The following is a 19,483-nucleotide window of genomic DNA, read 5'->3' as shown; positions in this document are numbered from 1 at the left end:
TAAGAGAATTACTTTGGTATGCTCCCTTATACGGTTTGAATGCTCACCATATTTACCTCTATTTTCAAATAAAAATTTAGAAATGATGGCATTGCTTCATTATTGCTTCCAACCCCACAAGAAATTTGTTAGGCAAAGCTATGACATGGAATTACTCTGTTTAACGGCTCCACTATGGTATCATACCTTTCTCCTTCTAGCCTCCCATCCTCCAACGCCCAATGCAATGCTTAAGAATTTTGCATGACCTTAAGATTATTATATTTTATTTATTTACTTATTTAAGATAGGCACCTGAGCTAACAACTGTTGCCAATCTTTTTTTTTCTTTCTGCTTTTTCTCCCAAAATCCCCCCAGTAAATAGCTGTATATATTAGTTGTGGCTCCTTCTAGTTGTGGCATGTGGGACGCCACCTCGGCGTGGCCTAATGAGTGGTGCCATATCTGCGTCCAGGATCCAAACCGGCGAAACCTGGGGCCACCGAAGCGGAGCACACAAACTCAACCACTTGGCCAAGTGGCCGGTCCAAGATTATTATATTTAAATAAGACACTAGGTTCATACATTCAACCAGTGGTTTTCATCAATATAATACGGTAGTGGAGGTGGGCTGGAGGTAGAGCTATGTCATTCAGAATTGATACAACCATTACAACCACCATTACTGACACTGACAGTGTTTACTACATGGATTACACTGCTCTAAGGGCTTTACATAAGAAAATTCAATAATTTCTCACAACCACCTCACTGGTAGGTACTATTATTTACAGATGAGGAAACAAAGGCGCAGAGAAGCTAAATAATTTGCCCAGGGTCACACAACAGGTAAGAGGCAAGACTGAGATGGGCAGCCAGGGCAATATTGCCTCAATACCACCTATAATAAGAGAACTTAGAAAGACATCAACTTGATATTATCTTAAAGAAGAATTTCCGTTACAATTGCTCTCATCATGGTTTACCGAGAAAGTCAAAAGTCTTAAAATGAGTTCCTTAGGAGTATTTTCTTCCCACAAATATTCAGCGTGCAAGGTCTACATACATTCTAAAACTACTATGTTATATATCTGCTCCTCTCACCTAACCAGTCAGTGTTCAAGCGTGGTGGCAAATACTTCAGGTTTGCATTCGCACAGCAGTCTCTCAATGTTTCCCAACAGGAAAATATGACAAAAATATTCCGAGGACCAATTTCCAACTGGTGAAACAACTTCAGTGAAAATGCAAACGCAGCAACGCAATGTAACTGAGATGCATGTGAAAATCCTGAGAGGCGGCTGAAAAGTCAGAGACAAAGATATTGAGACCAGATACAAATCACGTCCACATGTAAGAAAAAAAGAGTCACGTCAGGGCAACAAGGCACACGAAAGTGTCTGAAAAGATAATGCTAAAAACAACAAAATAAAGACTGGCTACCAGGTCATGTATAAACACACAACACATTATACTTTTATTTCCTGCAGAGTCACTGAGTCTTATTGAGGTCAAAGTTTTATAAACACTTAGTTGGTTCATTGTACAACTACGCATTGAGTTAAGTCCAACTTAATCAGCCTGGGATCTTGGTTCTAAATTTTTATAAAGAATATGCCCTAACATTGCTTCTGTTCTTTTCTGCAACCATGACATAACTAGTATAAATGGTCGTAATTCTAAACAAAGTTTTGCCAAAATTCTAATGAAACAAAATTTACCTCAAACACAGGTTTTAAGAAATACAGGCTTTAGGGGCTGGCCCCGTGGCCGAGTGGTCAAGTTCGTGCGCTCTGCTGCAGGCGGCCCAGTGTTTCGTTGGTTCGAATCCTGAGCGCGGACATGGCACTGCTCATCAAGCCATGCTGAGGCAGTGTCCCACATGCCACAGCTGGAAGGACCCACAACTAAGAATATACAACTTTGTGCTGGGGGGCTTTGGGGAGAAAAAGGAGAAAAAAAAAATAAAAAAAATAAAAATCTTTAAAAAAAACAACCCTCTCAACTTAAAAAAAAAAGAAATACAGGCTTTAAAAGAATGTTAAACTTTGCTTTTTTTTAAGGAGAGGAGAAGAATCTTAAGGCTATTCAGGAGGAAACAGTTTAAAAGGTCAATCAGTCATATAAAAAGTAAATGGATGTGGGCTGGCCCGGTGGTGCAGCGGTTAAGTTTGCACGTTCTGCTTTGGTGGCCCGGGGTTCACCGGTTCAGATCCTGGGTGTGGACATGGCACCTCTGGGCAAGCCATGCTGTGGCAGGCGTCCCGCATATAAAGTAGAGGAAGATGGGCATGGATGTTAGCTCAGGGTCAATCTTCCTCAGCAAAAAGAGGAGGATTGGTGGAAGATGTTAGCTCAGGGCTAATCTTCCTCAAAAAAAAAGGGGAGGAAAAGTAAATGGATGAAATGGGGTGAATTTTATACGTAAAATACGCCTCAATAAAGTTGCTAAAAAAAAGTAAATAGACGGAGAATTTCTGGTATTTTCCCCTTTAACTGTTCATCATCCAAGACAAATACTGGAGGCAGAGGGTCACAAACTTCAATGCTTAAAGGGATCAGACAAAAGAAGGAAAACTTATGCCCCCAAATCTAAGGTGGACAGCCACTGGCTGGCTCCAATGGATTGTCATACAAAAAGGTATACCTAGTGATTGCAGATTTTCTAATTTTTCAAAAGAAGTGGAAATACAGATTTTCGTGAATTAAAACAGCAGCAGCACTGTGTGAGTCACAGAGAACGCCTTAATAGATCAAATCGACCCCAGGCCACCATTTTGCAACCTGAGCAGAAGAATCCCTTGGATACACTGTCTTTGTTCTTTTGTGTTTAAGATATACCTTACAACGCAAAGCTTAAAAATATATAGGAAAATAAATTCTGAAAAACAATACCTTATGTAAGAAAACCTTGATGGGCCAAGAAAAGCTTTCCTAATGAATAAGCTTAGCTTTCTTTGTGAGTCAAATAGCAGGCAAATTTATAATGACTTCAAAGAAAGTGATATAGTAACTTGGATCTGAAGTAAGATTCTGGACCCCAAAAGCTGACACTGCAAAGTAAATAACAGTCGGAGCCAAGAACGGTCCCCCGCCCAGCGGATCCGATCTACCGCCCAGCCCCCTGCTTTAGGGGCTGACTACGAAAACACCGGTTCTCAAAGTCAGTGAGCGAGCAAAGTTATTCTTATAATAAAATAATTATTTTAATGACGTATTTGAAATAATTTTAAACATCTGATCAATAAGATTATACACAAATATGGGAGTATGCTGCACTTTACAAAAAATAAAGCTAAGCATTTAAATATACAAAAACAACTTTAGGTATAGATCTCTTCTTAAAGTACTCCTTTAACATGTACATAATTTATAGCATTTTACATCATAACTTGCTGAAACAAAAAATGTGGCCAATTTAAAACTTCCTACAGTACACAGCATGGCCATAAGAGTCCCAATGGGAAGAACAGGATGAAGAGTAACCTACGCGAGGTGTTTCTTTTCCCCTGAATTCTTTTTCTGAGAAGCACAGCTTTCCCATTTTCTTTTTTTAAACCTTCTTGGAGGATTTCCTCATTCTTTCTGAATGTGATTCTAACTATAGCTACTATTTTTCACCACTACATGCCACAAAGGTAGAACTTAAAAAAAAAAGAAGGTTTGCTTTGCAAAACATCAGCTTCCTCCTCAGATGAATATATAAGATGCTTCTCATAATATAGTTAGAGCCAAGTTCCAAGAGTGAGATGCTGACATTATCTTTTGAGAAGAGAATCTGAAATGGAGTCCTGGTGTTAAAAATTTCTAATCATCAATTAGGATTTTTTAAATGCAACGAGATGTTTAAAACTTAGGGTAACTAAAAGATTTTATAAAACTATCCTTCTTGATTTTTAAAACAATACACAAAACAAACAATAACTTCTTCCTTTGAAATACTGTAATTTGGACATGTTTGAGACCTTTTCCCTTTTGGTCGGGCTATGATTTCTTTCCTGTCAACAAAACATGCGCCAGTTGCTGTGCAGCTGCAGGCCCAGCACTGCCCCCCTCCGGCAGACGCAGCACACTCCCTGTCTTAGGATTTCGTTTTCACTCTCCCCTCATCAGTTTGAGCGCAATGCCCCATCCTCCCTTCCACTGCTTTCTACCTCTCCTGTTTCCAACAAGGTGTATCAGCAGCTTCAGTTTGAAGGTTTCCCTCACAAGAAGTCCCCTCACTCAGCATCAGAAGGAGCATATGTATGGTGATAGGAACCAGAGGATAGCAACCTCAAGCAAAAACTATCCCCATTTGTCTCAGTGTTGACAACACTGGGACTCAGTCAACCAAAGTCACCACAGCCCCTACTCTGGTTGGTACCTTCAACTACAGAAGGTGACTGCCATAACGAGCTAAGTAACTTCTGATTCCAGCCCAGAACACCTACCCCCTTGAGACAGGGTCAGTACAGGGTGAAATACAGTTTCCTTGGGAAGTAGTGACCCTTCCTTTCTTCCCCTTGCATCTCCGTGCAGGCTGTATTAGATAAAGACACCTCACTGTTCACAGCTTGGCACATGAAGCAGGCAGGAATAAACAGGGCCTTAACCGGCTGTAATTCAATGTACAAGTAGGCCATGCCTACTTCTGGGTAAACTGTATTTCAGACCCAAGATTCAGAAGACAAGGCTGAATTCCAGTCAGTAAGAACCCCATGGGATGTATAAGCAAGATTTAATAAAAGTTCATAACTGTAAACAATGGTCTTCCCTATTGGTGATTATTTTCCAGAAACTGAAATTTCAGGACAGTGCAATAATGCTCTTTAGGTCTTCTTTGGCAGTAAACAGCAAGGATCTGGATGGAGAATGGAGTGGTCACTTTAGAAGGGCAAGGTATAGAGCTCGAGAGTACTTCATCTCCTTTTCCTGTTCCATGCAGAATATCAAGTCTCTAAGGCAGATCCTCGTGATTCTTGGACGAAGCATCTGTTTGGTGGCTGTCAGGCTGGATGTCCCAGAAGCAAGAAGGTTGTCTTTTAAGCCCTAAACAGAATAAAGGAGGAAACAAGTTTAAAATAAGCAATCTTTCATAAAGGGAAAGCCTGCCAATTCAGCATGTAAGAGGTCTCAACCTCTGGCCACTGCCTTAGGTGCTGGAGATAATACGCAGTCATGCATGGCTTAACCACGGGACTCATTCTCAGAACCGCATCACAGGCGATGTCGTGGTTGTGTCAACGTCATAGAGTGTACTGAAGGAGAACAAAATTTGCCACCCCAAAATGTGTCTCTTTAACATGAGGATTATTTTAGGTTAATTATTTTTAAGAAATAAAAGACTCAGCAAGTTTTCCTTGTTACATCCCCTTTAACTGCATAAAAGAATTCAGATAAAAAAATCTGTCTCATGAAGAGAGCTATCACCTTAGCATAACATGAACTAGGTGGTAGATGGGGGAACCTAGAGAAGCCTGTTTGCTGGGCTCCCCTCTGTGTTCTTCTGTTTCTGTGTGGCCAAACACCTGTTTTCCGCACAGTTGCTTCTCTCACCTACCTGTGAATCACCTTCCTTCCCTTTGAAGTCCCTGACTCTCCCCACCCTCAATGTCTTCTTTTGTCTTTAGCTGAGGAGGGTATTCGAGGTGAGGCTTTCAGTCATTTTGGTGAGTCACTTGGTTTTCCTAGGTTTCTCCCATGGATATATACACATTACTAAACTTTCTTTTTCCTCCTGTTAATCTGTCTCACGTCAATTTAATTCTTAGACTAGCCAGAGAACCTAGAAGGGTAAAGAAAAATTTCTTCCTCCCCTATAGTACTTACACAAACCTAGATGGTACAGCCTACCACACACCTAGGCTATATGGTACTAATCTTGTGGGACCACTGTCGTTATATGTGGTCTGTCGTTGACTGAAATCTCACTATGTAGCACATAACTGTAACAATGCAGGCTCGACTCTGTCCCCCAGCAGTCCAGTCTCTTAGGGAAGGCCAACTGCCACCACACCTAGTTCATGACCTCATTCATTCTTTCTCTCACCTGGACCATGGCCCGTAGCTTCTTAACTGATTTCTCCACTTCGAGGCTCTACTTCACTTCATTCTTTGCTGCACATTGCAGGTCAGACTCCTCTCTTTAAAAGTCTTAGACAAAACTTTTGGAATTGATGGATGTTGGTCATTATTTTGATGGTGGTGATGACTTCATAGGTGTATGTACGTTATGTGAGATTGCACACTTTAAATGTGTGCAGTCTTTTGTATGTCAATTATAAAAACAAAACTAAAAGCCTTACAGAGTTCAGATCTCACCACTCCATGGTTCAAAAATCTTCAACGCTCCTCATCGCCCAGAGCAGCGACTTGAGCACTTGTTATTTTTTGAGAGCTATGGTAAGCACCTTCCACACGTTATTTCTTTTTTCCCCACATTATCTCTTCCTTTTCACACAACATTATATCAAGTTATATGGGTGCTGTCTCCATTTATCAAATGAAGAAACTGAGCTTAGATAGGTTAAGCAATAAGGTTACACAGCAAAATTGAGCTGGGACTCAATCTCTAATTTGATCTAAGGTGAGCGAGCTCTTAGTCGTTGTGCTACATTAGCCACCAGATCAGGCACAAACTCATCACCCGGCTTCCCTCCAGCTTTACTTCCCATTGCTCCTTTACAAGGCATTTTAACTATAGTCAATAAACAAAAGTCAGTAGAAGACATTCCAGACCAATCTACTTGTCTTTTTTTCCTTTTGCTGAGGAATATCAGCCATGAACTAACATCTTCCGCTATTTTTCAGTATGTGGGCCACCAGCACAGTATGGCTGTTAACAGAGTGATGTAGGTCTACACCCAGGAACCACACCTGGGCCACCAAGCAGAGCATACTGAACTTAACCACTAGGCCTCTGGGGCTGTCCCCCTCTACTTGTCTTTTATTTTCTTTCTTTCTATCTATCTATTTATTCATTTATTTATGAGGAAGACTGGCCCTGAGCTAACATCTGTCACCAATCCTCCTCTTTTTGCTTAAGGAAGATGGTCCCTGAGTTAATGTCCGTGCTGATCCTCCTCTACCTTGCATATGGGATGCCACCACAGCATGGCTTGATAAATGGTGTGTAGGTCTGCACCTGGGATCTGAACCTGCAAACCCCAGGCCACTGAAGCAGAGCACCTGAACTTCACCACTGCATCACTGGGCTGGCCTCTCTACTTGTCTGTTAAGACCCATTTCAAATGGGTCTATTTGCCCTCCTCACAAGGAATTCTTACTGTGGCAATTGCCTTACACCACATTACAGTAATCTGTATGTGCCATCACCACCCACAAGTACTCACTAGATCATAAACTTTCTGCGGACAGGGACTATCATTTCTATGTCTTCCATGGCTCAGCAGACTGCACAGAACCAAACAGATCATCAGCAAAATTTTCCGAAACGAATGTACTGGTTTAAAACAGAACAACCAATATGAGTTCTAAATGTCATTTAAAAATGAATGAAACCCAGTACTCCTGTATTAAGACAGTTTCTAAATATCAATATGTCTACACACCACTATTTAAAAAAAAAAAGATTGGAAGAAGAAATGAAAAATACAGACTTCTCAGACAGAAGGTAATTTTGTAAAAATGAAATCCTTTATTCTCTCCTTCTTTTTTACCATACTTCATTTCAAAAACATCTTGATAGGCTTGGCAATTCACCTTTCTCCACCCAAAAAATGTATACAAGAGAAGATACTTACCTAACATAGGAAATAAATCTTCTGGTTCTGTTACTTTCCTTTTATAACCATCAAATTTTAGTTATTCCCTCTATATTTTTGTTTCTGTTTTTTCTGTTGTTATTGTTGATGGAGGGGACGGAAATCCTTCTTAAGGTCTCTAATACACTGAGGTCAAAACAAATCAACTTAATTGCCTCTGTTCACAGAATTACTTGGGGGTACTTCATCTGATGGTCACACAAAATTTCCTTAAAAGATACTATTCAGGAGGCTGGTCCTGGGGCCTAGTGGTTAAGTTTGGTGTGCTCCACTTAGGTGGCCCAGGATGTTCCTGGGCGTAACCTATACCACTCGTCGGCAGCCATCCACATATAAACTAGAGGAAGACTGGCACGGATGTTAGCTCGGGGCGAATCTTCCTCTCCCCTCCAAAAAGGGGTATTATTCAGTTTTAGGGGGATATGATATCACAATCACATTTCTATATTCATTAGGTTAAACTCGTTCAAAGGTAACCACAGAATAAATTTTGGAAAGTCCAAATTTTAAAAAAGGACAAAAAGATTACTTGTGGCTGCATGCTGTCTGGCTACTTACCCTGGAGACCATCTACAGTATCGAGCCAGTAGCTCATCACTTCTGCAGTGTTCTTGGTAATGAAGGCAATTTGTACAAATACAAGTGTCAGCCTCTGTCACTTTGCAGTCAAGCACCACATATCAATCTTCCCTACTAGCGTCACCACTCAGAGGTGGTGTAACTCAGAGGTAATCTTAACTGTTGTAAATTATCAACATCAAAATGTTTTCCTAAGATTTTTGCAGTCTAGGCTCAATTTTGCTGTGTGACCTTAAACAGGTTGCTTAACCTATCTAAGCTCAGTTTCCTCATTTGATAAATGGAGACAACACCCATATAACTTGATATAATGTTGTGTGAAAAGGAAGAGATAATGTGGGGAAAAAAGAAATAACGTGTGGAAGGTGCTTACCATAGCTCTCAAAAAATAACAAGTGCTCAAGTCGCTGCTCTGGGCGATGAGGAGCGTTGAAGATTTTTGAACCATGGAGTGGTGAGATCTGAACTCTGTAAGGCTTTTAGTTTTGTTTTTATAATTGACATACAAAAGACTGCACACATTTAAAGTGTGCAATCTCACATAACGTACATACACCTATGAAATCATCACCACCATCAAAATAATGACCACATTCATCAATCCCAACAACTCACCTTTGGAAAACTGTAATAAAAAGTATATATTAGGAAGAAAGTTAATAAAATGTGTCATAGGCGGTGAGTGGCAATTTTGTTGTATATAGGAGTCATCTATTTAAAACTATAGTACATTTAAGTAGAGGCACCTTTTTTTTTTTTAAGATTGGCGCCTGAGCTAACATCTGTAGCCAATCTTTTTTTTTTTCTTTCTTCTCCCTAAAGCCTCCCCAGTACATAGTTGTATATTCTAGTTGTAGGTCCTTCTGGTTGTGCTATGTGGGACACCGCATGGCCTGATGAGCGGTGCCATGTCCACGCCTAGGATCTGAACCAGCGAAACCCCCAGCTGCCAAAGCGGAGCATGAAAACTTAACCACTCAGCCCTGGGGCCGGCCCCTAAAAGCACTTTTCTTAGCCAAAAATCAGATATGCTAAAGCTGTATCTATATACGTTTACAAATGTTTCCTACCAAGAGTTTGTCTAAAATCAGTCATTTAGTGTTTTATATGAATTTTTTAATTAAATGGCTAGATGGATACACTACGTCTTGGCAATTCCACTTCTATGTAAATACACAGAAATATGTCATATGTTCATCAAAAGACATGTAATGTCTAGCACTATATTCATAATAGCCCAAAAGTAGAAACAATCCAAATACCCATTAAGACTAGACTAGATGATAAATTGTGGAATATTCATACAAATGGAATACTACACAGCAATAAGAAACTGAGTAATATGGATGAATATCACAAAAATGTTACATGAGAGGATCCAGACACAAAAGAATACATTCATTTGATTCCATTTCTACAAAGTTCAAAGCTATAGAGGTCAGGATAATGCCTTCCTTTGTGGGAAGGAGTAGTGACTAGAAGGGGCCCGAAGAGCTTTCTGAGGTTCGTGTGATGTTCTCTTTCTTGATCTAAGTACTGTCTACATGGGTGTGTTTGTGCTGTGAAAATTCAGTGAGCTTATTATTTATGTAATTTTCTGCACCAATATTACACTTCAACAAAGAAGTTAAATTACTCCAAAAATCCCCTTGTCTAGGTAGGAAATAAAAAGAGGAGCAAACAGGGAAAAAGGCGAAAGAAAATAAAGCAAAACTGTTAAACAGAAAAAATTTAAGGAAACTGAATCATCTGGGTAGGGGACAAAAGGGTCACAGTTCATGTTTGTCATGTGACAAGCCTGAAGGATCCAGGGGAAAGAGCCATATTCCAGCTGCCAGCAGAGGGTTGAAAAGGAGGTCATTCCAACAGGATGCAGCAGAAGGCCTGAGGCAATGCTATAAATGAAACAAACCCCAAGGGACACCCGGTAACCCAACAGAAATGTCTTTCATAATTCACAACTTTACGAAGGTGACAGCATCCTCTTCCCCCAAATAGTGGCGGACTTAAAAAGTCACTATTTCTTGAACCTGGATACAAACATCTATCATTTTAATTCCTATGCTTATGATTTGGGAATGTCCACAATCTGACTTGCCAGTTTCACAAAGACCTGGTCAGAAATGAGCTACCTCTCAGTTATGCAAGGTAAAGAGCGTGGAATGTGCACGGAGAACTTAAAGCCATAAACACTCAAACCTGCCTTCTCACCACGAGTTTTAATTTTCTTCCACCTCAGCAAGTCCTTTCCCCAAAGATGCCTAGGACTGATTTCTGGTCACATTACACTGTCAATGCCAAAGAACACTAATGCAGTTAAGAGAACAGAATTTGTAAGAAGAAAAAAGACTCATGACAATTTACTACTTATTTTTGAAATAGAAGGTTTTCCCAAGTCATCTTTCTACATGAGGACATTCCTTAATCTGGATCCTTCACCTGGGTGAAAAGAAAGTAAAACAGAAGATGAAGTTCAATGAAGATGAAAGAAATAATTCACTTACCAAGTACACAACAGATGTTCTCGGAGGCGTAATCAAACAGAAATGTTAACACGCTCTAACACTGCCAGGTCAATTAAGTTAGCCTTCATTAATTTCTTCGATTATATCACTAAACAAAGTTTCTTATTTTTACAACAAAACTCTTCTGCTCTAATAAGAAAAAAAGATTTCTAATAAGAAAAAAAACCCGTCACTTACCAATTTCAGAGAAATAACATCGTTTTAAGAATGACACTAAGTAATTAAAAATAACCCGTTATCCAAATTTTTATTCCCTCAATTTAATAAAGTGAGTGCTCCGAAGTAGAACCTTTAAAAGCTTCTCTACTTCTTTTTCCACATGTCCTTAAATTATATTACTGCTATACTAACCGAGATGCAGAAATAACATCTTTATGAGCCCAGGGGCTTCCTGCATCCTGCTGAGGTTCTCAGTGACTTCATGTGGGCCTCTGTTTCCAAGAGCCCCCATCCAAGGCAACTTAGCTTCATGCTAGCCCACGTGCTGACTCGGTTCAAAAGTTATCTGGGTTACTGGCACCCACAACGGGCAAGAACTGTGTTGGGCAGCATAAGATATACAGGAAGACTGAACCATGGTGAATACCAGTTGTCTCCTCTAGAAGCAACCCCAGACAAATTACTTAACTTCTCTGTGCCCTCAGGTTCCTAATCTACAAAATAGGGATAGTAACAGTAATTATCTCATAGGGTTGGCTTGAGGGTTAAATGAGAACAATGCCTGGTACACAGTACACACTATAAATGTTGGTCATTGTTATGATAAATTAATTCATTAGTCAGTTGGGAGGCATTGAAGGTGTATAAATAGAAAACAGCATAATCCTAGTTCCAGACCTTTCTTTCCATCCTCTAGTTAAAATAAATTTCCCTGCCTATGTCCTATTCTCTTAAGTCCCAGCTAACTTAAAGAAATAATTTGTCCAGGGCCGGCATGGTGGCGCAGCAGTTAAAATGTGCACATTCCACTTCGGTGTCCTAGGGCTCGCGGGTTCGGATCCCGGGTGTGGACTGGCATTGCTTGGCAAGCCATGCTCTGGCAGGCATCCCACATATAAAGTAGAGGAAGATGGCATGGATGTTAGCTCAGGGCCAGTCTTCCTCAGCAAAAAGAGGATTGGCAGCAGACCTTAGCTCAGGGCTAATCTTCCTCAAAAAAAAAAAAGACAATAAAAAAAGAAAGAAAGAATTTGTCCTCTCACACTTACCTTGTCCCTCCCAATAAAATTTCTGAATTTTAGTGGAGCTTTGAATGCCTAAAGCTAAAGAATAAACCAATGGGCATTTCAGACGTGGCAGGTGGATGAAAGATATATCCTGGGACAGAAAGTTTCTCATAGGCTCCTCCAGTCAAACAGTGGAGGAGCCTGCTGCTTTACAGAACCAACCCAGCTTAACAATACTGTCTCTAGAAGGTAATGCCAGCTTCTTCCATTGTATTCTCTGAATCATAAGACTAAAAAACCACAAATGTGTTCCCGAATCTTAACAGTGAACTAGAAACAAAAACTGTATATATTTAATAGAGAGAGGCAAAGATTCATTACATTTCTCAGACTCGCTAACTGATTTTATCCTAACCCCATGCTACCACGGCAGCTCGTAAGGGATGACTCAAGTCTTAAACTTTACGGAGGAAATAAGGACTAGTCATGGAGAACAGGAGGTAAAATGAAGAATTAGCTCCAGAACAAAAATGGAACATTTTATAAGACTTGGAAGCAAGGATAAGTAAAAGTATCCTGGATGCCTGCCCTTGTGTAACAGGAACGCTGAAAATCTCTATTCAAGACCTAAGCTTCTGGGCCTTAAGGGCAACACAGAGCAGAAAATGCTGAGCTTCAAGATTCACTGCCCTCTGCTGGTCAACAAGCAGAACTTCTGAAGCAATAGTTCACTTTACCACCTTCATTTTATTCCTTTGAGTTATTTCAGAATATTGTCAACCCCGCATGTTAACTTCTGCCCCAGAATTTTGTTACTTTTAAGTACGTGTGTTTCCACAGTCTTTTATAGAAGTAATATGTCTAAACAGATCGATGTGACATGTAATCACAGGTTTTGAGTTCTAATCTGGTTGTGTAATTATGAGAGCTATAAAGGTAATACTGGTGTGTCCTGTGCTAATGACAATCCACCATCTTTATCTCCAAAAGAACGTTTTCTTAAATGCCAGACCTTATTGTTCAATTTCCTAATGAAGTCTCCAATTGAATGTCTCCTAAATTCGATATGTTTCAAATCATCATTTCTTCCCTTTCTCCTCTTCTCTTATTTAAAGTAATATCATTCACTTTCAACGCCCAAGACAGAAAACTGGGTGTCATTTTCATCCCTTTATTCCCCTACATTCCATCTGTCACTTCTTATCAGTTCTACCTCCTTAACAGTTTCCAAATCATTTACTTCTTTCTACATTTTAACCCCCTTTATCTTCTGCCTGGATTACTTCAACAATCTTCTAAGAAACCTCTCAATTTCCAGTATTAGTATTGCTCACACTGCAGTGAGAATGATCTTTCTAAAGCAATAAATAATCTGGTAATACTGTTTTCCTGCTTAAAGTGCTCCAATGGCTAAAAATCTCCTGCTGGACCCAGTCCAAGTGTCCAAGCACGGCACACACAGTCATCCACGAGGGTACCAAAGCGTCTCCCCAGTCTCCTCTCTCATTCCTTTCTTCCTGTCCCAAAGGACTGAGCATGCCACAGAATATTTTTTTCCGCTTTGCTCCAGACAGTTAATTCTCCCCTCCTGGAATTCCTTCTCCAATCTCTCTGTCCTATCCTTGTATCACATCACTTGACTAAGTTGTTTAAGATTCAACTCAGGTAGCATGTTTCCCCAATGCTACAAACACAAACTCATCCAGGTCTAGACGAGGCACAACTCCGGTGTACTTCAGCAGTAGTCTGTACTCTACTCTACCTCACATGTACTCACGCAGCGCAACTACCTCTTTAACTTTCTCACTTGCTCCAAGGGAAGGATTTTGTACCTATGAATATTTTATATAGTGTTTGGCACTTAGCTGGTATCCAACCAACATGTGTAGTGTGATCTGTGTCTAGTGTCAGCCAATAATATCACTTATATTAATGAACAAACAATGAAAACGAGCCATCTTATGGCTTTGGAGCTTTTAAATCAAGACCCTGCTGTCATTGTCAGCTTTAAGCCAAAGAAATTTGGGAGAAAAATATAAAGGTCAAGTCCTCTGATGGCTTGTTCATAAGCATTACTCAGCCCTTTAACAACTTATCTCACCTGCTCATCCTCACCCCACTGCCACCACATGGCATTTACTCAAAAGGCTGTTTTTCCGCCACTCTCTCCAAACAGCGAGAAAGTGCTTCAGCCAACCAAATAATGCAACACACAAGAACAGCAAATAACCAAGTAAACAGTCAACTCTGAAAAGCATGTTGACAGCAAGTTGAAAAGCCCATGCCAGGACTTTCCTCTTTATACTATAATTATTTTCTTGAACCTTTAATTAAGACATAGAGTCCTCCAAAAACTCAAGTAAACAATATCCAGAGACAAGTTATATCTATTATTTTATGAAAACTTCTTCAAAGGAACACCAGGTTTTCTTTTTCTGTCAGAACCAGCAATGATTTAATCCTTGCAGGATTGTGAATGTTAAAAAAAGCTACAATATCAGAAAGGGTTGCTGTGCCTCACAACTAAAAGTAGATTTACCAATCCACTCAAGTGTATCAATAATAGCTTTGTTTAAAAGAGCTGGTTCTTTGGGAAGATAAGTAAAATTGACAAACCTTAGTCAGACTTGCAAAGAAAAAAAGAGAGAAAGCTCAGAGAAATAAAATTAGAAACAAAAGAGGAGAAATAACAACGGATACCACAGAAATACAACGGATTATAAGAGAATACTATGAAAAACCATATGCCAAGAAAATGAACAATCTAGAGGAAATGGATAAATTCTTAGACTCTTACAACCTCCCAAAGCTGAATCAAGAAGAAATAGAGAATCTGAATAGAACAATCACAAGGAAAGAGATTGAAACAGTATTCAAAAACATCCCAAAGAATAAAAGCCCAGGACCAGAGGGCTTCTCTGGAGAATTCTACCGAACTTTCAGAGAGGATCTAATACCTATCCTTCTCAAGCTAGTACAAAAAATTAGGGAAGATGGAATGCTTCCTAACACACTCTACAAGGTGAACATCACTCTGATACCAAAGCCTGACGAGGACAACACAAAAAAGAAAAACTACAGGCCAATATTGCTGATGAACATAGATGCAAAAATCCTCAACAAAACTTTGGCAACCCAAATACAGCAATACATCAAAAAATAATCCATCATGATCAAGAGGGATTCACATGAGGGACACAGGGATGGTTCAACATCCACAAATCAATTAATGTGATACATCACATCAACAAAATGCGAAATAAAAACCACATGATCATCCCAATAGATGCAGAGTAAGCATTCGACAGGATCCAACAGCCATTTATGATAAAAACTCTTAACAAAATGGGGATAGGAGAAAATTACCTCAACATAATAAAGGCCATATATGACAAACCCACAGCCAATATCATACTCAATGGGCAAAAACTGAAAGCCTTCCTTCGGAGAACGGGAACAAGACAAGGGTGCCCACTCTTGCCACTCTTATTCAACGTAGTTTTGGCCAGAGCAATTAGGCAAGAGAAAGGAATAAAAAGAATCCAAATAGGGAGTAAAGAAGTGAAACTCTCACTGTTTGCAGACAACATGATCTTATATATAGAAAACCCTAAAGAAACCAGAGGAAAACTATTAGAAATAATTAACAACTGCAGTAATGTTATGGGGTACAAAATCAACTTACGAAAATCAGTTGCATTTCTGTACTCTAATAACGACCTTACAGAAAGAGAACTCCAGAATACAAATCCATTTACAATGGCAAAAAAAAGAATAAAGTACCTAGGAATAAATTTAAATAAGGAGGCAAAGGATTTATCCAATGAAAACTATTAAGACATTATTGAAAGAAATAGATAATGACATAAAGAGATGGAAAGAGATTCTATGCACGTGGATTAGAAAAATAAACATAGTTACAATGTCCATATTACCTAAAGCAATCTACAGATTCAATGCAATCTCAATCAGAATCCCAATGACATTCTTCACGGAAATAGAGCAAAGAATCCTAAAATCCATATGGGGCAAACCAAGACCCGAACTGCTAAAGCAATACTGAGAAAAAAGAACGAAGCTGGTGGCATCACAATCCCTGACTTCAAAATGTACTACAAAGCTATAGTGATCAAAACAGCATGGTACTGGTACAAAAACAGACACACAGATCAACAGAACAGAACCGAAAGCCTAGAAAGAAAACTGCACATATATGGACAGCTAATCTTCAACAAAGGTGTCAAGAACATACAATGGAGAAAAGACAGTCTCCTCAACAAACGGTGTGAGGAAAACTGGACAGCCACATGCAAAAGAATCAAAGTAGACCATTATCTCACGCCATACACAAAAATAAACTCACAATGGATCAAAGACTTGAAGATAAGTCCTGAAACCACAAAACTCCTGGAAGATAATATAGGTAGTACACTCTTTGACACTGAACTTAAAAGGATCTTTTCGAATACTATGTCTTCTCAGACAAGGGAAACAAAACAAAAAAGGAACAAGTGGGAGTTCACCAGACTAATGAGCTTCTGCAAGGCAAAAGAAACTAGGATCAAAACCAATTTCACCAATTAGGAGAAAATTTTTTGCAAATCATATATCTGATAAGGGGTTAATCACCATAATATATAAGGAACTCACACAACTAAACAACAAAAAAACAAACAGTCTGATCAGAAAATGGGCAGAGGATACAGACAGACATTTTTCCAAAGAAGATACACAGATGGCCAATAAACACATGAAAAGATGTTCAACATCACTAATCATCAGGGCAATGCAAATCAAAACTACACTAAGATATCACCTTATGCCTGTTAAAATGGCTATAATCACTAAGACTAAGAATAACAAATGTTGGAGAAGGTGGGGAGAGAAGGGCATCCTCATACACTGCTGGTGGGAAAGCAAACTGGTGCAGCCACTATGGAAAACAGTATGCAGATTCCTCAAAAAACTAAAAATAGAACTACCATATGACCCAGCTATCCCACTACTGGGTATCTACCCAAACAACTTGAAATCAACAATCCAAAGTAACATATGTACCCCTATGTTTATTGCAGCACTATCCACAATAGCCAAGACATGGAAACTATCCAAGCGCCCATCAACTGATGATTGGATAAAGAAGATGTGGTATACACATACAATGGAATACTACTCAACCAGAAAAAAAGACAAATTCCTCCCATTTGCAACAATATGGAAAGACTTGGAGGGAACTATGCTTAGTGAAATGAGAAAGACAAACATCAGATGATATCACTCCTATGTGGAATATAAACAAGCACATGGACAAAGAAAAGAGTTCAGTGGTTACCAGGAGAAGGGGAGTGGGAGAGTGGGCCCAGGGGGTGAAGGGGAGCACCTATGTGGTGACAGACAAGAAATAATGTACAACTGAAATTTCACAATGATGCAAACTATTATGAACTCAAATTTTTCAACAAAAAATAAATAACTAATAGCTTTGTTTAAAACTCTGGTAAGACCAGAGTTGGTGAACTGCATATCAACTGATGGAAAATGATACTAGAGGGCCAGCCCTTGTGGCCTAGTGGTTAAGTTTGGTGCACTCTACTTCAATGGCCATGGTTCAGTTCCCAGGCACAGACCTATACCACTCGCCTGTCAGTGGCCATGCTGTGGCAGTGGCTCACATACAAAAAGAGGAAGATTGGCAGGGGATGTCAGTTTAGGGTGAATCTTCCTTAGCAAGAACAAAAAAGAAAGAAAGAAAATGATAGTAGAAAGAAATATGAATTTACGGGAAAATGGAAGAGTCCTCAAAATGGTAAATATAAAAGAACAATTTTTATTTTCATAAATTCGTTAAAAGATATATGACCAAGTAATAATAATGTACTATGGAGGTCAAAACATGTAGGAGTAAAACAAGTGACAACAATAGCACAAAGGATGGGAGGGATTTGTGTAATGGAATTATAAGGTTAAAAGGTTTTTATTTTATATGTGAAGTGGTATTAATTCAGGCTGAGTGTAGTCAGTGAAGGATACATATTATACCTTTAAACAGATATATACAGCAACTATCAAAAAAAAATAAAAGAGGTATAGTTAAAAAGCCAATGGAGGAACAGAACAACATACTAAAATACTACTTGATTAATTCAAAAGATGACAGGAAAGGAGAAACAAAAAAACAGTGGACAAACAGAAAATAAATAGCAAGATGGTAGACTCAAGTCCAATCACAGTTATATTAAATGTAAATGACTAAACAGTCCAAATAAGTTTTTAGCCTGGATACAAACCCAAAACTCAACTGTATGCTATTCATCAGAGACAACTTTAAACAAAGACACAGATAGGCCGGAAGTAAAAGGATAGAGAAAAGATAAACCATTCAAATAGTAATAAGCATAAGAAAGCTGGTGTGGCTATAACAATATGAAATAAAGCAGACTTTAAGACAAGGAATATGTCTAGAAATGAGGACAATTTCACAATGACAAAACAGGATAATTCATCAGAAAGACATAAAGTGTTTGTACCTTATACCAGACCATCAAATAAAAGAAGCAAAAATGGACATGAAGAAATAGACAAATGCATAACCATGGTTAAGGAAAAAAAAAAAAAACCTTACACACTTCCCTCAGTAACTGATGGGACAAGTAGCCAAAAAAATTAGCAAGGAAACACAAGACTTATAGACCCTACACTCAACACTGCAGAACACAGATCTTTCTCAAGTGCAGAGAGAATATTCATTAAGATAAACCATATGCTAGGACAGGGCTCAATAAATTTAAAAGGATTAAAATCATAGAATAAGTTCTCTGATCAGACTGAAAACACCAAATATCTGGAATTAAACAACACATTTCCAAATAGTCTGTAGGTCAAAAAAGATGCCAAAAGGGAAATTAGGAAATATTTTTAACTTAATTATAATAAAAACACAATATATCCAAAATACCCAAGTTTGTGGGAGTGGGGCTAAAGAGAAAAGCTAACAAAAATTTATAGCTTTAAGTGTTTACATTAGAAAAGTAAGGTATACCAAAGCTTCACCTTAAGAAGTTGCAAAAAGAAAATATTAAACTCAATGTAAGTAGAAGAAAGGAAATAATAGAAGTGGAAATCAATGAAATAGGAAAAGGACAAAAAATTTTGAAAAAATTGAAGCCATAAGTTAGTTTTTGGAAAAGATTAGTAAAACTTTTATCTAAACTGATCAAGAAAAGAGAGAGAAAGCACAAATTATCACTATCAGGAAAGAAAGAAAGGGTAACATCACTAAAGACATTAAAAAGAAAACATGGTACAATTAATAATTTTATGTAAATGACTTCAACAACCCAGATGAGTGCAAAAATTCTTTAAGAAACACAACTTTCAAAAACTAACACAAAAGAAAGAGGATTGAGGTTTCTCCACATAGAGAACTCTAGGCTCAGGTGGCGTCACTGGTAAATTGTACAAAACAT

At 38.8% G+C, this 19,483-nt stretch overlaps 1 protein-coding gene across 1 annotated transcript in view; it reads right to left on the bottom strand.

Annotated features, from left to right (window-relative positions):
- Window positions 1-3,165: 3,165 nt before the first annotated feature.
- Window positions 3,166-19,483, bottom strand: part of TAF4B (TATA-box binding protein associated factor 4b) — a 134,204-nt gene continuing 117,886 nt past the window's right edge. Inside the window, exon 15 of the mRNA XM_008527576.2 lies at window positions 3,166-5,012. Within this exon, the coding sequence (XP_008525798.1) occupies window positions 4,845-5,012 (168 nt within the window). The 3' untranslated portion in view covers window positions 3,166-4,844. The remainder of the gene's footprint in view (window positions 5,013-19,483) is intronic.

This window comes from Equus przewalskii, chromosome 7, assembly GCF_037783145.1.
Source record: "Equus przewalskii isolate Varuska chromosome 7, EquPr2, whole genome shotgun sequence".
In the NCBI taxonomy this organism is placed as follows: Eukaryota; Metazoa; Chordata; class Mammalia; order Perissodactyla; family Equidae; genus Equus; species Equus przewalskii.
The sequence above is the reverse complement of the archived record's forward strand: the minus strand, read 5'-3'. Positions and strand labels throughout refer to the sequence as shown.